Raw genomic sequence first — 14984 nt, 5'->3', positions numbered from 1 at the left:
ATGCATAATATATATTTTTTCTCCATTGTATGTTATGCGCTCGTTTTTGTCACCGTAGGAGAATGACGTATTTCACATTTCCACGCGCCAAAGTCGTAACACATGTGCTTTTGCACGTCGGCCGGTGCCGCGCCGTCTGTTCGAAACGTTCGACGGTTTAAACGAAATTGCACTTAATAATTTACATTAATCGATGCTCAATAGCCTATAGGAAATGCTAATTGCGGGCGGGGTAATCGCTAACAATTAACGTTCACGCGATTACACAGCCGACGTCATTGTGTTGTTCCGAGTGCGTACACTCGGCGGCGGCGCGGCAACCAGGAGGAAAACTGCGACGTAAATGGGAATTAGTAACATATTCGCACGCAACAAACAGAATTGAAACACACATCGTAATGCGCGGCGCTTTCACAGTGCATGTACACGGCCGTAACGGCATGTCGCACTGTATCTGCGAGTTCCTGGAAAATCCACAAATTTTACGGAAAATAAGTTTGCTGATTTCTAATCATTTATTTACCGGTACACGCAGGATGTCACCCAAATATCTTTCTTAATTTTAACGAATTTTATTAATGAATCTGATGTTGATTTTTTGTTAAACGAATTTTGAAAGAGGCAATTTTTACTTGATTTAATGTTTTGGTAAATAAATATTAAATTAATACTTGAAAAAAAAATGAAGCCAATTTGAATGCAAACAAAAATAAAGTTTACTTTTTAGTTGTACCCTAAAACACATTTCATCATTGAAAGAAAAATCGTAATAAACTTTTTCATATTCGATCAAGCTGGATCGTTATCGATGTCTCGCTGTTTTATCATTACAAAATTAAACATAAAATCTATGCGACACTCTGTAGGGTCTCATTTAAAATAGTTTATTCCATTTAGTGCCGCTAGTAAGCTCGTTCGTACCGCAATTTCGCAGGTACTATATTTTTCACCATGAAATACAGATCGAAAAGGATAACGCCGCAATACCAACTACCGTCGTAATTAATGTCATTACAACGAGATAAGGGCATTAAGATTTTCTGAAATAGAGTTGTCACTGGATATAGTTATCTCTACACCGTCGTCGCTAACGTTACTGAAGTATAACGGCCATATATCATTCTGCTCTCCATGAACCTAATTTCCGCTCGTGTCACGCGTAATTTCGTCTACTTTTTCAAGAGCTCCCCGATCTCTAATTAGGGGTAAACGATCAATCATTCGGTCGCGAAGTAAATCAGAGGAGGAGTTTCCTAATGAGACGTGTATTATAGACGTGAAACTTATTTCTCTGCGCTTAAACGTCCATTAAATTAACTTTCGCGATAATTATTACACACTTCGGATTATGCTTTTTAATTAATTCTGTTTCGATAACGGTAGAACTACGTAGGAATTCTTATTATATAAATTCTGAATTAACGATTCATTAATAACCTTAATATTGCATTAGGAAGAACATAACAACATCGCAATAATCAAATATCTTTAGCATGTAATTAATATTTTAACAATATTAATACTGAGAAATTATGTTTATTATTTGATATTTCACGTGAGAGCAGTGAATCGATTTACCCTTCATTAAGTAAGTGTTTAACTTATGAGATACATAATCAAATTTCTGCATTTCTTACTTTTTTACTTGTTACTATTTTCGATTGATACGGAAGATTGAATATATCCGTTTCACGATACAAAGGCTTTCCCCGAAACCCGTTACTAATGTCCGCCATTGTTGATGCTGCAGTTAATCGGAGTATCTCGGTAAACGTCGCCTATCGCGACTAAACGCGGCATCAAGGAGTACTCCAGTCATGCGTCGCGGGGTTAAGGAAAGGGCGTGCTGTCCGCATTGATTTACGCGGAGGAGGATGTAAGCGAGAGAACGAGAGGAGAGTCGCGCCGCGGGGTTGCGAGACGGAAGCGGGAGCGGGGTGGCCTCGGGGAGAGGGAGGTCAGAGAGAGAGAGAGAGAGAGACCGAGAGGACCACCGTAGTTGTAGAATCCGAAGCCACGTGATCGGAATAGTCGATTCCGTCCTCCGCCTTTCGGCCCTCCGGAGGAACCTTTCCTCCCGCGTCCGTCCTGCGATTTGAGTCCCACCCCTGTCCCCCAACCCCTGTTCCTCTCCTGCCCTCTCTCTCTCTCTCTCTCTCTCTCTTCATTGCTATTCGTCTCCACCACCCACGCCCGGTCGCGTGGATACGTGGTCGAACCGCCGCGAGGACACCGTATAATTATCGGATGGCAGGTAACTCGAACGCTCTCGCCCGGTTTTAATTGGCCAATTATCGTGGCGCGAATAGATGGTGCCGCCGGTCCAGATAGGCGTGAAACTTTTGGGGTGGCCTGCTCACCGAGCGACACAACGCGACTTTCTGTGACGAATATCTCTTGGCAGGAGGGTGCCAACGCGCGCGCGGATCGGGGGATACAGGGAAAGGAGGCGGGGATGGGAAAAGAGTGGGCGGAAGGGAAGAGACAGGGGGTGCATGGGCATCGAGAAGGGAAGATCGAGGGGGTCGCGCGTCGATATGTGTGCGAACAGCGCGCGCACGGTACTCGTACGTGTATTTGTGTGCGGCGAACGGATAGAATCGGGATCAGAATCGGGAGCACGAACGGGCGCAAATTGGTCACGGCTGGTCTGTCCGATCTCCGTGCCGAGCACCCCGCCACCCTTCGTCCCTCGCCCCGCTCGGCCGCTCGATCGCTCTATCAACCCCTCTCACCGTCGCATCCCACCTTCGTGCTCCATGTCTATCTCGCCAACTAGCTAACCTCCCGACTCGCGTACCGTTTCAGAACTATTAGGGATCCCCGCCTAAACCCACATCACTTTGGCAGGTGGAGTAATCCACCGGCTCCGACGCTCACCTGAGCCATAATGACGCGAGGGATGCTCTCTAGCGTTCGATGATCGACAATAGAATCGCGCTACGATTCTCATCGGACGCGTAATCAATGTGCACGATTATTCATGAAGGTTTTTTAAGTTACGTTTAACTGCCTTTCGGAGACGGAGCAACGCGGTGCTTAAGGCACCTGGATGGCGTGCGTTGGTATGCGTTACATTAGCGTCCTGAATTATTAATTAAGTTTTGGCGTACTACAAATCGAGTGGCAAACAGTGCATGCATACGGAATGCATCGCCAATGACCTCGATCCATCGTACGTGACGCTTACCAAGTACATTAATTTTTTATCTCTTGCAGCAATTAAAATATTGATTTGCAAAATGTCCATGAAGCACAAACGGCGCAGCAAATTTTTGTAAAAATTTACGACGCCATACCTTTATCGCAAAAATTAGGAAAATTAAAATTCATTTATATATATATTAACTGCGCCGATTGTAGTTCGTTAGATATTTTTTTCGATCGTAATTGTGCAATCGTGATTATTATTCGTACAAATTATAGCTCGCTACAGCTTGAAGAGAGAAGAGGTATATAACGAACAAAGATTAGTGTCGCGACTGTCGCGACGTCGACTAAATCGGCCCTAAGTGACGCGAGTAAAACCGCGCTCATTTGTTCGCGGATAATTGACATTAAGTTTAGAATGACATTTTCAAGAAAGGCGTCGTGAAAGCGATATTTTTGTAGACAGGAACGCGCAGTGAATTATTACGTTCGTCCGTTTACGTGACAAGATGGAATGAGAAGAGCGTATTTCTATCTTTTTCTGAAGCCGAGAACGCAAAGGGTGTTCCAAAATCGTCTCCGGTTTTTTTAGCTGCGGATTTTTCCATTAATTTGAAGCCACCGGTACGTAGCTTGACGAGTTTAACACGCTCGAATGAATAATGCTTCAAGCGTGCAAATGAGAACAGCGACTCTTTGAATTTTACTTTAATGGAATCATCATTAGAAAATAATCTATGAAAATATTTAATATTAAAGCACTGAAGAAACGACGATGAAAATTTTTCTTAAAAAGAAAATTACTTCAAACCTCGGAGAATATATAAATGAAAAGAATAGTGTGCTGGTTTTCTGGGGTGTCCGTATGTGCAGAACAAGCTGCGATGTATATATAATGTACGTGGCTAACAAAACGGTCGGACTTGATGAATAAAAGGTCTATTATCGCATTAACTACGGCACCCGCGATAATTAGTTTTCGCGGAACATGATAACACCGCGATACCTTCTCGCGCGGCTCAACTACTGCACCGTTACTTCACTCGAGCGCTAACCAAATAATGAGACGGTACAATTGAGAATTAGTCGAGGCACCCTTAATCCAATTTGTCATCCAATGTGATCACCATCATGGTCATAATTTTATAGGATGGAATATTCACGTTCGCAAACGTATATATGCGACGTACGGATCATCTATAAAACTATTTTAAGCTCAATCATATTTTCAATTTCGCGTCAACAACCGATCGCGTATGAAACGCTTAGAGCTTGCTGCATTATATTAGTCGAACATTTATCACCGAATACAGCATCGAAACAATAAAACAGCAATCATTAAAACTGTCAAAACGCTTCACTGTCACAATCTTTCGGTAAAGCGTATGTATCTTTCCAATCTCGCCAATTTCCTGGAAAGAATCGATCACCGTGACAATAACGGTGTTAATCTCGCCGAACAATTGGTCCCGAGCTAATTTGATGATGATTGAGGGATCGGCGGGGTAGCGAAGAGTAAACGAGAGAGATAGAAGAGAAAAGAAAAGGAGAGAGAGAGGGAGAGAGAGACAAGGAATTAGAGTGAGACGAGAAGAGCTGAAGATCACCAGAGCGACGGAGTTGACAGAGGGCGAGAGAAGGAAATCGGTATTGCAGACACATCCGCCGGTTACGTTCGATTGGCTGGCAGGGCGGTAGGCCAGCAATTACCTAAATGGTCGGGTAAACAATATCCGTGCACCGAGTTAAGAGCGGAGCGGCATCAGCACCAAGCTCTCACATCAATCCGTCCGCTTGTCCGTCCGTTCGTCGGTCGGTCGGTTGGACGGTCGGTCGTTCGGCCGTTGTGTGTTAGTCCTGATTTGATCGCTAGTACCATCCACACCCGCTCCCCGCAATCGCAGAAGGATGGAAGAAAGAGAGAGAGAGAGAGAGAGATAGAGAGAGAAAGATACCTGCGCCCCGTGTACATACCTACCACGATTATACTCTCCACCCTATACACAGGGAGATCGCTATACACAACCGTTGAAGAGGCCGCGATGCGCCGCCCCCACCGCCGACAACACACCGATGATCATCGCCAAACCCACCGAGCGTTTCGCGTTTCGCGAACGCGTATACACGCGGCGAGCACGCAATTCCTCCACACGTTCTGTCTTCCTTCCTTCCTTCCCGAGCGCAACGAATGATGCCCCGATGCCGCTCGCGTGTGCTCGGAGGGAAAAGGTGTTCCTTCATCGGCGCCGCTCGACGGAGTCGCTGTGGTGGTTAAATCAAAGACAAACCACTTTAGAGAGAACCGGTCCGATCGCGGAAAGGGGCGGAGAGACGCGCAAACGAGAAGGGGGTAAGGAGGAGAGGGAGGGTGGAAGTGGTACCTGTGTGTACACAGCCGAGTATCTGACGAAAGCTCACCGCGAGACGTCTGCACGCGACTCGTCCTCGTGTTCGTGCCTCGTCCATTCAGGGCTGCGACGCGCTCATGTAGCATATTACAGTCTCGTTTGTGTGCGTATATATATATATATATATATATATATATGTGTGTGTGTGTGTGTGTGTGTGTGTGTGGTTGAGTAAATGTGTGCAACGATGCACACGCGACCAACACAGAGGCACGCCGGTCCTCGCGGTGCGGTTCTCGGTTACGAGCGTGTTAAAGCACGTGTGTGCGCGCAACCCCTAGCGGAAAACCGTCCGGCACGCCCATTGGCAGCTTTTTGGGTAGTACGAGCGGGGTTAACCACGCCCTGTTGAGGCGGAACAAACCCCCGCTTTCGCCGTTCTACTTGGACCCACGGTGCCACCGCTCTTCGTGCGACGGCTCTCTCCTCGGCGCTAATAATACGCCGATATACCACCAATTCTGCCACCATGGCTCTACGCGGGACTCTCGCGTAGAATAGCTGCCACGGTACGCGCGCCGCGTCGAGCCACCAAAGACATTGCTAATCGCGCGTCCATGCCGCGAGGGATATCCTAAATCCACGATTTGCCTGACATCGCGAAGCTTCGACAATTCGTCACATCTGGTCTCGGAAAGTGCAATTTAATTTATATCCAATCGGTCTCGCGTTCGTCAATTGTTCCACTGTTGCGACGAATGTAACAAATTAGTGACGAGATTGATCGTGTCAGGATTAGTGACGTTCAAGGAAGGAAAGTGGAGTTCAAGGAGTTGCGTTGGATTTAACGTTGACGTGGTCGATCACAATCGGTAAGAGTGAAGTTCGCCGATAAAAGGAATATACAAACGGTTCTGAGAGTGATTGTAATTTTCGGAAGCGAGGATGAAGGGTCGCGAGACTAGATAAAAGAAGATCGTCTTCTTACTAGCGGGTAATGTGGAGGATGCAGGAAGGCAGGACCGTGTCGCCTTTAGGACCGGTCGTCCTGCAACGAGAGGAAACCGACATGCGTGCCAGTCTATCGTTACCATCGCAGGAAAGGAGACCTGTATTACTCGTACGCACCGGCGAATCCTTTCCGAGATTCGATAGCGTACGGCAGCAACAGTCGCCGTCGAGCCCACCGATCCTGCGATCCGTCACTGCCGTCGAGAAGGATCAGTACCACGAAACGGATCCGCAGGTCAGAGAGAAAAGGCCGAATGACGAAGAGGAGGAAGAGCAGGATGATGAGGAAGAGGATGAAGTCGAAGACGAGCGAAACAGGAGGAATGTCGTTGTGGACGAGGAAGACGACGAGGAACAGGAAGAAGAAGAGGAAGAGGAAGAAGGCCAGCCTGAAGGACATCGAAACGGCGGCTACCACGAGGACGGGGATATCGAGGTTGATGTGTGTCGGGAGGACGCCGACGAGAGTAATCCCAGCAGCCCGGTGGATCTCACGGCTCCCTCGTCGAGAGGCGTCGCGTCGGAGCAATTCGTTCATCCGTTCGCCAACCGCGTGCATTCTTTTACCTGTGTGCAAAGTGGTGGCCACGGACCTGCCAGCCATGGGACACCATTGTATATATCCGGACACGGCGCTACCGGCTCGGCTGTTATGACAGTGTGCACTTCCGGTGGTGTGGCGCGCACCACCACCGGCACGTCGACAGGTAGCATTACTACGACCGCCACAAGCACGGTGCAGACGAACAACAAGCGGTGCCTCGCATTTTCCGTCGAAAATATCCTCGATCCGAACAAATTTACCGGTGGTCGCGTCGTCCATAATCGTGTGCAGCATCGCCGACACCGGCGCGCCGGCAGCGTGCACGAAGGTGAATAATAAGCTTTCTGCTTTCGTCTTTTGTTATCTTCACGCAGCTTCCTAGAGCGCCTGATTGGCGTTCTCGATTAGGGAGCGCTGACATATCCGCGTCACACGGCCGAAACATATCGCCGCTATCTCAGCAAATGAACTAAGAATAACCGAACACGTGATGTCTTAAGCGGTGCGTTTTAGTCAGAATTTAATTGGTTGAAACAGAGACAGGGAGAGAGTCGGCCAGTAAACTTGAGTCATCATTTTTTTTTTAATAAACTTAATTTCTTTGATTTTGACTTGAAAGTAAACCTACCTAAAAATTGCAGAATAATACTTATTGCAAAATGATGGTGTATATAATAGTTCTTCATATATGTATAAATCAATATATTCGCAAATTCGTCTTTCATATAATCGTAAAAAAATACACAAACAAATACACAGACCATTCTCAAAATAAGCATTTGGATAATCAATACATAAAAGAAATGTTTCATTTATGAGCATTGCTTTTAATACGAAAATGGAGTAATTGGATTAATTTATTACCTCGAAAACAAGAAAAATCTTCACAGGATCCCACGCTACACGGTATTATTTGCAGTTGTTTGTAACTGAAAAAAAATGGTACTTTTCACATCGCTGTCTTCTTTAGAGTTTCGCGCGATCTCTCGAGCAATCTTTTTTCGCGTCCGGCGACTGCGTCTTAGCCCCCTTGATGCTTCACTGGTCCTCTCTCGCTTCTTCCTCGTTCTAACTTTAGACGCTAGAAGGAGGACTTCTTCTCCGACGATCGTGCAATTTTGGGAGCTGTCGGGCTATTTGCGTGTACGACGATACACGAAGATTCCGGCAAAAGTGACGACGTAGGGATATTTCACTCGAAACGTGAGAATGAAACTCTTCCAGCGTCTCATTAACGTCGTTCTTGATAATGTTAATACAGCCGCGGTCCAACCGCATAAGCGATATGTATAAGCTACACAGGGTTCAGGTAACGTGATAGGCGCTAATTTATATGAGGGAATATGATGCTAAAATAATTTACAGTGTTAAATAGTCTACACGAGTAGATGCTATTACAAGATATATGTATATTGTCCAAAGGTTACATTAAAATTTTTTTTATATTTTGCCTGATATAGAATAATTAATATTGAAAGCACATTATTTTACAGAGAATTCATATTTCTTTAAAAAAAAAGTCTCATCGCTAACTTAATTATAGGATAATTGCAACGTCACGACTGACGAAGAACTTAATTTATACCCCGATTTATATATATTTCATTCCAATTCTATGCTAAATACATCAATCGCCTGCGTTATTTTATTATAGGAATCGCAAAAGCCTCGTATTACATATGTAAACGATTAAGTCGATCCCAATTTCATCGATGTTACATACATAGTTTTTTGTCGCCCCTTCGTATCCTAACTTTGCAACGATGAGGGAAATTTATCGTTGGTGGATTGGACGAGTTCGGTGACCGTTTGCCGCGGAGGATCCCAATTTCACAGTTGACTTTCGAATTTAATGGAGTCTGGCGGGCAGACGAGAGAAGTGGTTCTGCAGGCTGATAAGGGACGGAAGAAGCGTCCCGAAGAAGGGGTGAAGCGAGGCAGAAGCAGCGACGACGGAGGTGGGCAGGGGTAGCGACCGGGCGACGGCGGCGGCGGCAGCCTGTCGGAGCGTGACAAATTGCTCCGCTAATCTGCGTTAACCAGTCCTTGAACCCCGTCATCGTCGTTCCTTTATCCCGGTACGGGACACCGGATGCTTGCGAAATCGGCATCTCGATGGACGGTCCAGGCCGCCCGCCGTGGCGTCGCGTCGCGTCGGCACAGGGCTAAGGGTATTTTTATCATCGGGTGAAGAAGGAGCGTAAGCCAGGAAAAAAAGAAAAAAGGAGAGAGAAGGATGAGAAAAGGACGCACGGATCGATCGCAGCCGTCGAAATCGAGATTACACGATTGTCGGCTCATCCATCTTACCGGGATGGTCGCCGCTTCCCATTAAAAGTGCATCAGACCCAAGCCAATCCGTTTCGACTGCCGCCACCGGGATCTCCGTTCCACCCCCGTCGCCCGGATCCGCCGCATGGAATAATATCGCCGGTTGTTATGATAATCGCGCAGCATCGCGCCGTATCGCACCGCATCGCGTCAAGCCGCCCAGAAAATTGGCTCTTCTGCATCACAATGACTTCTCTCTCTCTCTCTTTCCCGCTTATGTTCTCCCTCTCCTTACCCCTCCTAGTTGTCGCAGCATCCACGAAAGTCACCCCTCCGAGCATTGCGTTCATGATCCGAGATCCGGGATCTTCCGCTAGATTTCGACGAAATTTATAATTATCTTACGTACGCTTCGGAAACCCTGAGAGATCGCGCCGATCCGCATATCGCTTCTCGCAGCTGCTACATTCGTTATTACAAATGAAAGAATCCCTGTGTGATTCAATACGCGAGTGGGGTTAATTTTCTGCTTTTCAATGTAATAAATTTTAATCGATCCTATTTTAAGGATCTTGTAAAAATTATATGTATTTCACAGAGGATTTACTATTACGTATTCGTATTATTATACACGATATTAGAGTAATTACGTTAGAGTATTTAAATATCAATTACATGTTATTATTAGAATTATGTTATACATACATATATATCGCAAATTTATTGCCACAAGCAATGTAGGACCGTTAGGGATCTTGTTTATTGCGTATTTCCCAATCGTGCCACTTGTCGTTAAACACTGTCATTGTGTTTAATGAGGAAAACCGAAATGAGATAAGTATTCCCGTGTCTGCTGCTTTGTCGCAGCAGCACGCTGCGATCGACTCTCCCCCTTGTGTACCCTTAACGTATCCCTTAGGGACTCGGCATACATCCCCGATCGCTTCGCTCGCACATAACCCGCTTGATCGTGGTTAATGAAGAAGATCTAAACGATATGAATGGTCTTCCATTCGGCGATTCTACCGCCATAAAAACGCAATGACAGAAACACGCAGTGACAGAATCTGCAGTCGTTAATTTCCTAATGAACTCAATTAATTTTATATCGTCGCAGCTGTCATACTATTAGGCGACGAAACGACGTTGATAATACTGCTCTCAAGAAAATAGTTTCATTATTCTTTCAGATTTGCATTAACAAATATACATTACATTTTTTAGGACAAATGCGTAATTCAGGACAGCATTTTGCAATAAGTACTAATATTTTTATTAAATCTAATTTCTGTGGAAATTAAGCCTAAATTATACTCAAAGTAGCCCAAAGCCACGACAATTGATTAATTAATCAATTTCCATTTTGGATATGTATTTCCAATCTCATCATATATTTTTCAATTTATAAATTTAACAATTTTAAGTTGCGTTACATTTAAATTGTTAATAGTTTGAAAAAAATTACATCACAATAATTGAAATTTTATCGCGCTAGATATAGAACGTACTGACATTAGAAATGAAAGAAAAAGAGAGAGCGAGAGGGAGAAAATTCGAAAAGAGATACACTTGGCACACCTGACATTGTCAAAGACCGCGAAATGCTCCGGCTGACAAAACAAAACGCAATCCTCGGTGAAGCGGACGAGTGATGAAGTGAGAAGAAGGAGAAACAATATAAATTACGCAATTCAATTAGACGCAATCAATCGGCGCCGACCAGGTATATCTCGATGTGGGGACCACCGAGTTATACGAGAACGGTATATAGTCAGTGGGAAGAAGGCCAAAGAGAGAATCGAAGAGAGAGATGGGGAGATGGGAAAAGGTAGCCGCTTGGCGGCCTGTACGACGGGGCAAGAACGATCGCGCGTTAACGAGATACAAATCCCATTACGGCGTAAACCTTCTCGATCCGTCGCCCCCTACGGACTTCCAACCCCCAGGCACTGTGCTAGGCTGTAGGCTATGGGCCACGAGCCACGCCAATTCGGATAAAGTCCCACTGTCTCCCTCTTGCTTTCTCTCTCGGTCTGCCTTGCTTACTCCATCTTTCTCTGTCTCTTTTACTGCCTTCAACGTACTGCCGACGTACCGTCCTCGTCACTTTCCGCCTATCCTCTCTATGTCATTCTCTTTCTATCTCTTCCTCTCTGTCTCTCTGGTTTTGTTCGGTAGGCTATCCCCACTCGCGGCATCCCAGGGGCACCCCAACCCCTACAGACCAGAGCCAGGGAATATCTGTCCCCGGGACATCTGCGTGCTGATTGAATCTCCAATCTCCTCTCTCATTGAGCGAACGATTGGCCGTTTCTCTCTTCCTCCGTCCCCGCTTTTCTCTGTTCTTCTCTGATTCGCGCTCAAATCGTTCCGTTCTCGCAGGCTCGATCGGCGACTCGGCTACGCAATGCGGCTTTTTCGCGAGATGCAAGAAGCGATACTTCCTCGTGACGAATCGTCTCAGTCACGAATAAGAATTCGAATTAAACATTGCTCGGTAAGCGACACGAACGCATACAGGTCATTAATTGATTACTAATAGCTAAAATTTCTGTTATAGTTAAAAGATGATACAAAATTATATGCCAATCTATCAGCATATTATGTATATAGAATGTACACTGAAAAGCTAATAATAGAAGTCTTCAATTTGAAAATATGTAACGTGCTTTGTTATCATATTTTTTCACAATTATATCTTTCGAGAATTTGAAGTCAATTTTCTTTTGGTATAAATCAAATTTCAGCAAATTAAATTAAAGAAACGTAGTACGTGTGCTGAGTGAAGTGAATTTCCGTTAAATCTGTAAGAATCACCTCGTACAATGCGACGTCTACGCCGCAATTTTGTCCCTCGTATAATCAATCCTCGTCATCCGACACCGATCCCGTATCATCGCTTCTCCCTTCGTGATTACCTCTCATCCACGTAACACAAAAGTGATCCCGCAGTTATTATTTTCAGATGGCGACTCGCGGGGCGAGTTCGCCTGCGGCAGCGGCCAGGAAGATGAGGAAGGTACACCGGACACCATTATGGAGGAAATGGAGGAAGACGTTGAGGAGGAAGAGGAAGACGAGGAAATTGAAATGCGAGTCGTGGATCAGGATTCGGGCAGTGTCGGACGGGAAAATTCAACTAGCGGCGGTACCAACACGACTACAACGAACTGCAAGAAACGGCAATCATCGTCGTCGTCGTCTACATCGTCGAGTGGCGTTCAGGTACAAAACTGTCAGGGTCAAGGTCAAAACGGACAGAACGGCACTAGCGGCAGTGGTGGTGGTGGTGGTGGTGGTGGTGGTAGTGGTGGTGGTGGAGGCGGCGGCGGAAGTAATAGTAATACCAGCGGCAAACCCAGAAGAGCGCGGACGGCCTTCACATATGAACAGCTGGTCAGGCTAGAGAACAAGTTCAAGACGACCAGATACCTGTCCGTGTGCGAGCGTCTGAATCTGGCGCTCGAGTTACAGCTGACTGAGACCCAGGTGAAGATCTGGTTCCAGAACCGGCGGACCAAATGGAAGAAGCAGAACCCGGGGCTAGATGTGAACAGCCCCACCGTGCCGACGACGCCACCGCATCCGTCGCCGTACGCGCCCGCCTTCCTCTTCGCCGCGCATCCTCACCAGCACCCATTGCCACACTCGCACGCGCACCCACACCCGCATGCCCACGTACACCACCCGCCGCCGCCGGTGCCGCCGCCGCCGCCCGGATACTACCACCCGGCGGCCCCACCTTATCCGCCGACCGGACCGACCTTCTTCGGCCATCATCTGTCGGCGACTTCTGCTGCGACTGCGTCAGGACCACCACCAACCTCTACACCTTCCTCCACCGGCCTGGCTCTCTCGTCTCATCCGCATCCGCATCCGCATACGCATCCGCACGCGTAGCGAATTCGGCGATGATACTCTATGTCAACGTCCTCGCCTTTGTAGTCCTCGGCAAGGAAACGGTAGGCTCGTGTGAGTACTTCCGGCCGTGGCAAGAAAAGTACCAGGATATGAAGAAACGCAGATGTACACGTTCGTAGGAAAAAAAAATTATAAGCTCTTATTGGTATCATCCGGACGAGCTCGCCAACAATTCGTCATTTCTTTTGGTGATCATTTCTCTTGGTCATCGAAATTGTTTTTTACCAAAGAGTACGTATCTTTTTTACATTATAAAGAAATAAATTGGCCATTTTGAAAATAGCATAAGTTCGTAATTTTTGCAGAAATAGGCAATAGGATATATTATATACACAACAAAAAGACAAAAAAATTAATTTTTATTCTTATTCCGCTTAAAAGCAATTTATAATTAAAAGAAAACATTTAGCGTTTGTTTATTTCAATAATTTTAATTCCTGGACTTATGTTGTTTTCAAAATACAGATACTACTGAACAATATTTTGGTGTCGGAACCGATTTTTGTTTTATATATACATGTCTAAAAAGAAAATTGTTGGAACCTAATTAAGTATTGAATTGGATGATGGGTGTAATGTTTTCGTTTGTTGGATCGGGGCGCGTAAGCGCCCCCAATGTTATATTTTGCCTTCCCGTTGCGCACGTGGAACGACTCGATAGCATAATCGGTTTACGTAGGGTGACGTTCAAAAAACGTATCATTCCAACGCGACACAAACATTTAAATTCCATGAGTATTTTCCTCTAAACGTCGAGCTTTGGACTAGTAGTGAAGAGAACAACGTCTTTTTTAAAACGTACGCACTCGTCTCTCAAAAGGTAACCTGACATTTGACAGAAGATGGAATGGTAGAAGGCGGAACTTCGTTAAAAAGTTTTGATTGCTTTTGCTTCTCCAATTTGCACTTATCGCCTCTCACTTTTGAGCTTTGCGTAGTAAAAATTAAACAGAGTCGTAAATTATTGTCCGGAACTGGCGCGCGAGTAATTCTTCATCCAATAAAAAAGACTTCGGTACTTTTCTCCAAGTAAAGTAGAATAACACGAACACCCGAGTCCTTGTCGTTTTCTCACCTTTGTAATATACTCCGTTCGTCGCCGCGGTTAAGCGACGGAAGAAACTTTTGTCTTAAAGGGAAGTAGATTTTATCAGAAACGCTCTTATATATATAGCAGTAAGGTGCGTGCGTGTAAATGAATACGCGAGAATGCATGTGAGAGTGCAGCGATTGCAATTGTCGAAAAAAAAATTAGTGAGCAATGTTTCGTGCTGATCGCAAAAACGAGGCACATTCGGAACGTAGCGATCGTTCCTGTGTAAAATAAAAATCATACGTTACGCTCGTAAAAACCTTCATCCAGTGTGTATAGATACAAATAATCCCTGGTACGTGCGACAAGGATAAAGATCGATTTTGCTTACCACACTCGAACCGTCGTGTTATAACAACAATATCTCGTATCGTTCACGGTCCGCGTTTGCCATGGGACAATTCCGCGCTGCCGGGTGAAGTTACAAATTTTATCTTATCCGCTGTCTAATGCCATAATGCCGCTACAACGATTATAAAGTATTGAATGCGATATCAGCATGAGTTCAATTTAAAAATACAATAGAGTATATTTTATTTTTACAATTTATTAATTTTTCTTTGCTACGAATAGATACAAAGAACAAGTATAGAGACATTTTTCTCGTTTAAATAAAATCGAGAATCAAACTTAATTCCGGTTTTTC

General features: G+C 45.4%; 1 protein-coding gene and 1 long non-coding RNA gene across 2 annotated transcripts in view; one reads left to right on the top strand and one right to left on the bottom strand.

Annotated features, from left to right (window-relative positions):
- LOC139813248 (uncharacterized) overlaps positions 1 to 10210 on the bottom strand; it is a 24818-nt gene extending 14608 nt beyond the window's left edge. The window contains exons 1-2 of the long non-coding RNA XR_011732092.1: positions 7918 to 10210; positions 5125 to 5412 (exon numbers count right to left, since the gene is read on the bottom strand). This is a non-coding gene — a long non-coding RNA (uncharacterized lncRNA). The remainder of the gene's footprint in view (positions 1 to 5124; positions 5413 to 7917) is intronic.
- LOC139813247 (uncharacterized) lies at positions 5972 to 14984 on the top strand. Its single transcript, XM_071778631.1, has 2 exons — positions 5972 to 7381; positions 12290 to 14984. Exons 1-2 carry the CDS (start codon positions 6496 to 6498, stop codon positions 13222 to 13224), a joined length of 1821 nt encoding a protein of 606 aa, XP_071634732.1. The 5' UTR covers positions 5972 to 6495; the 3' UTR covers positions 13225 to 14984.

This window comes from Temnothorax longispinosus, chromosome 5 (assembly GCF_030848805.1).
Source record: "Temnothorax longispinosus isolate EJ_2023e chromosome 5, Tlon_JGU_v1, whole genome shotgun sequence".
NCBI lineage: Eukaryota > Metazoa > Arthropoda > Insecta > Hymenoptera > Formicidae > Temnothorax > Temnothorax longispinosus.
The sequence above is the reverse complement of the archived record's forward strand: the minus strand, read 5'-3'. Positions and strand labels throughout refer to the sequence as shown.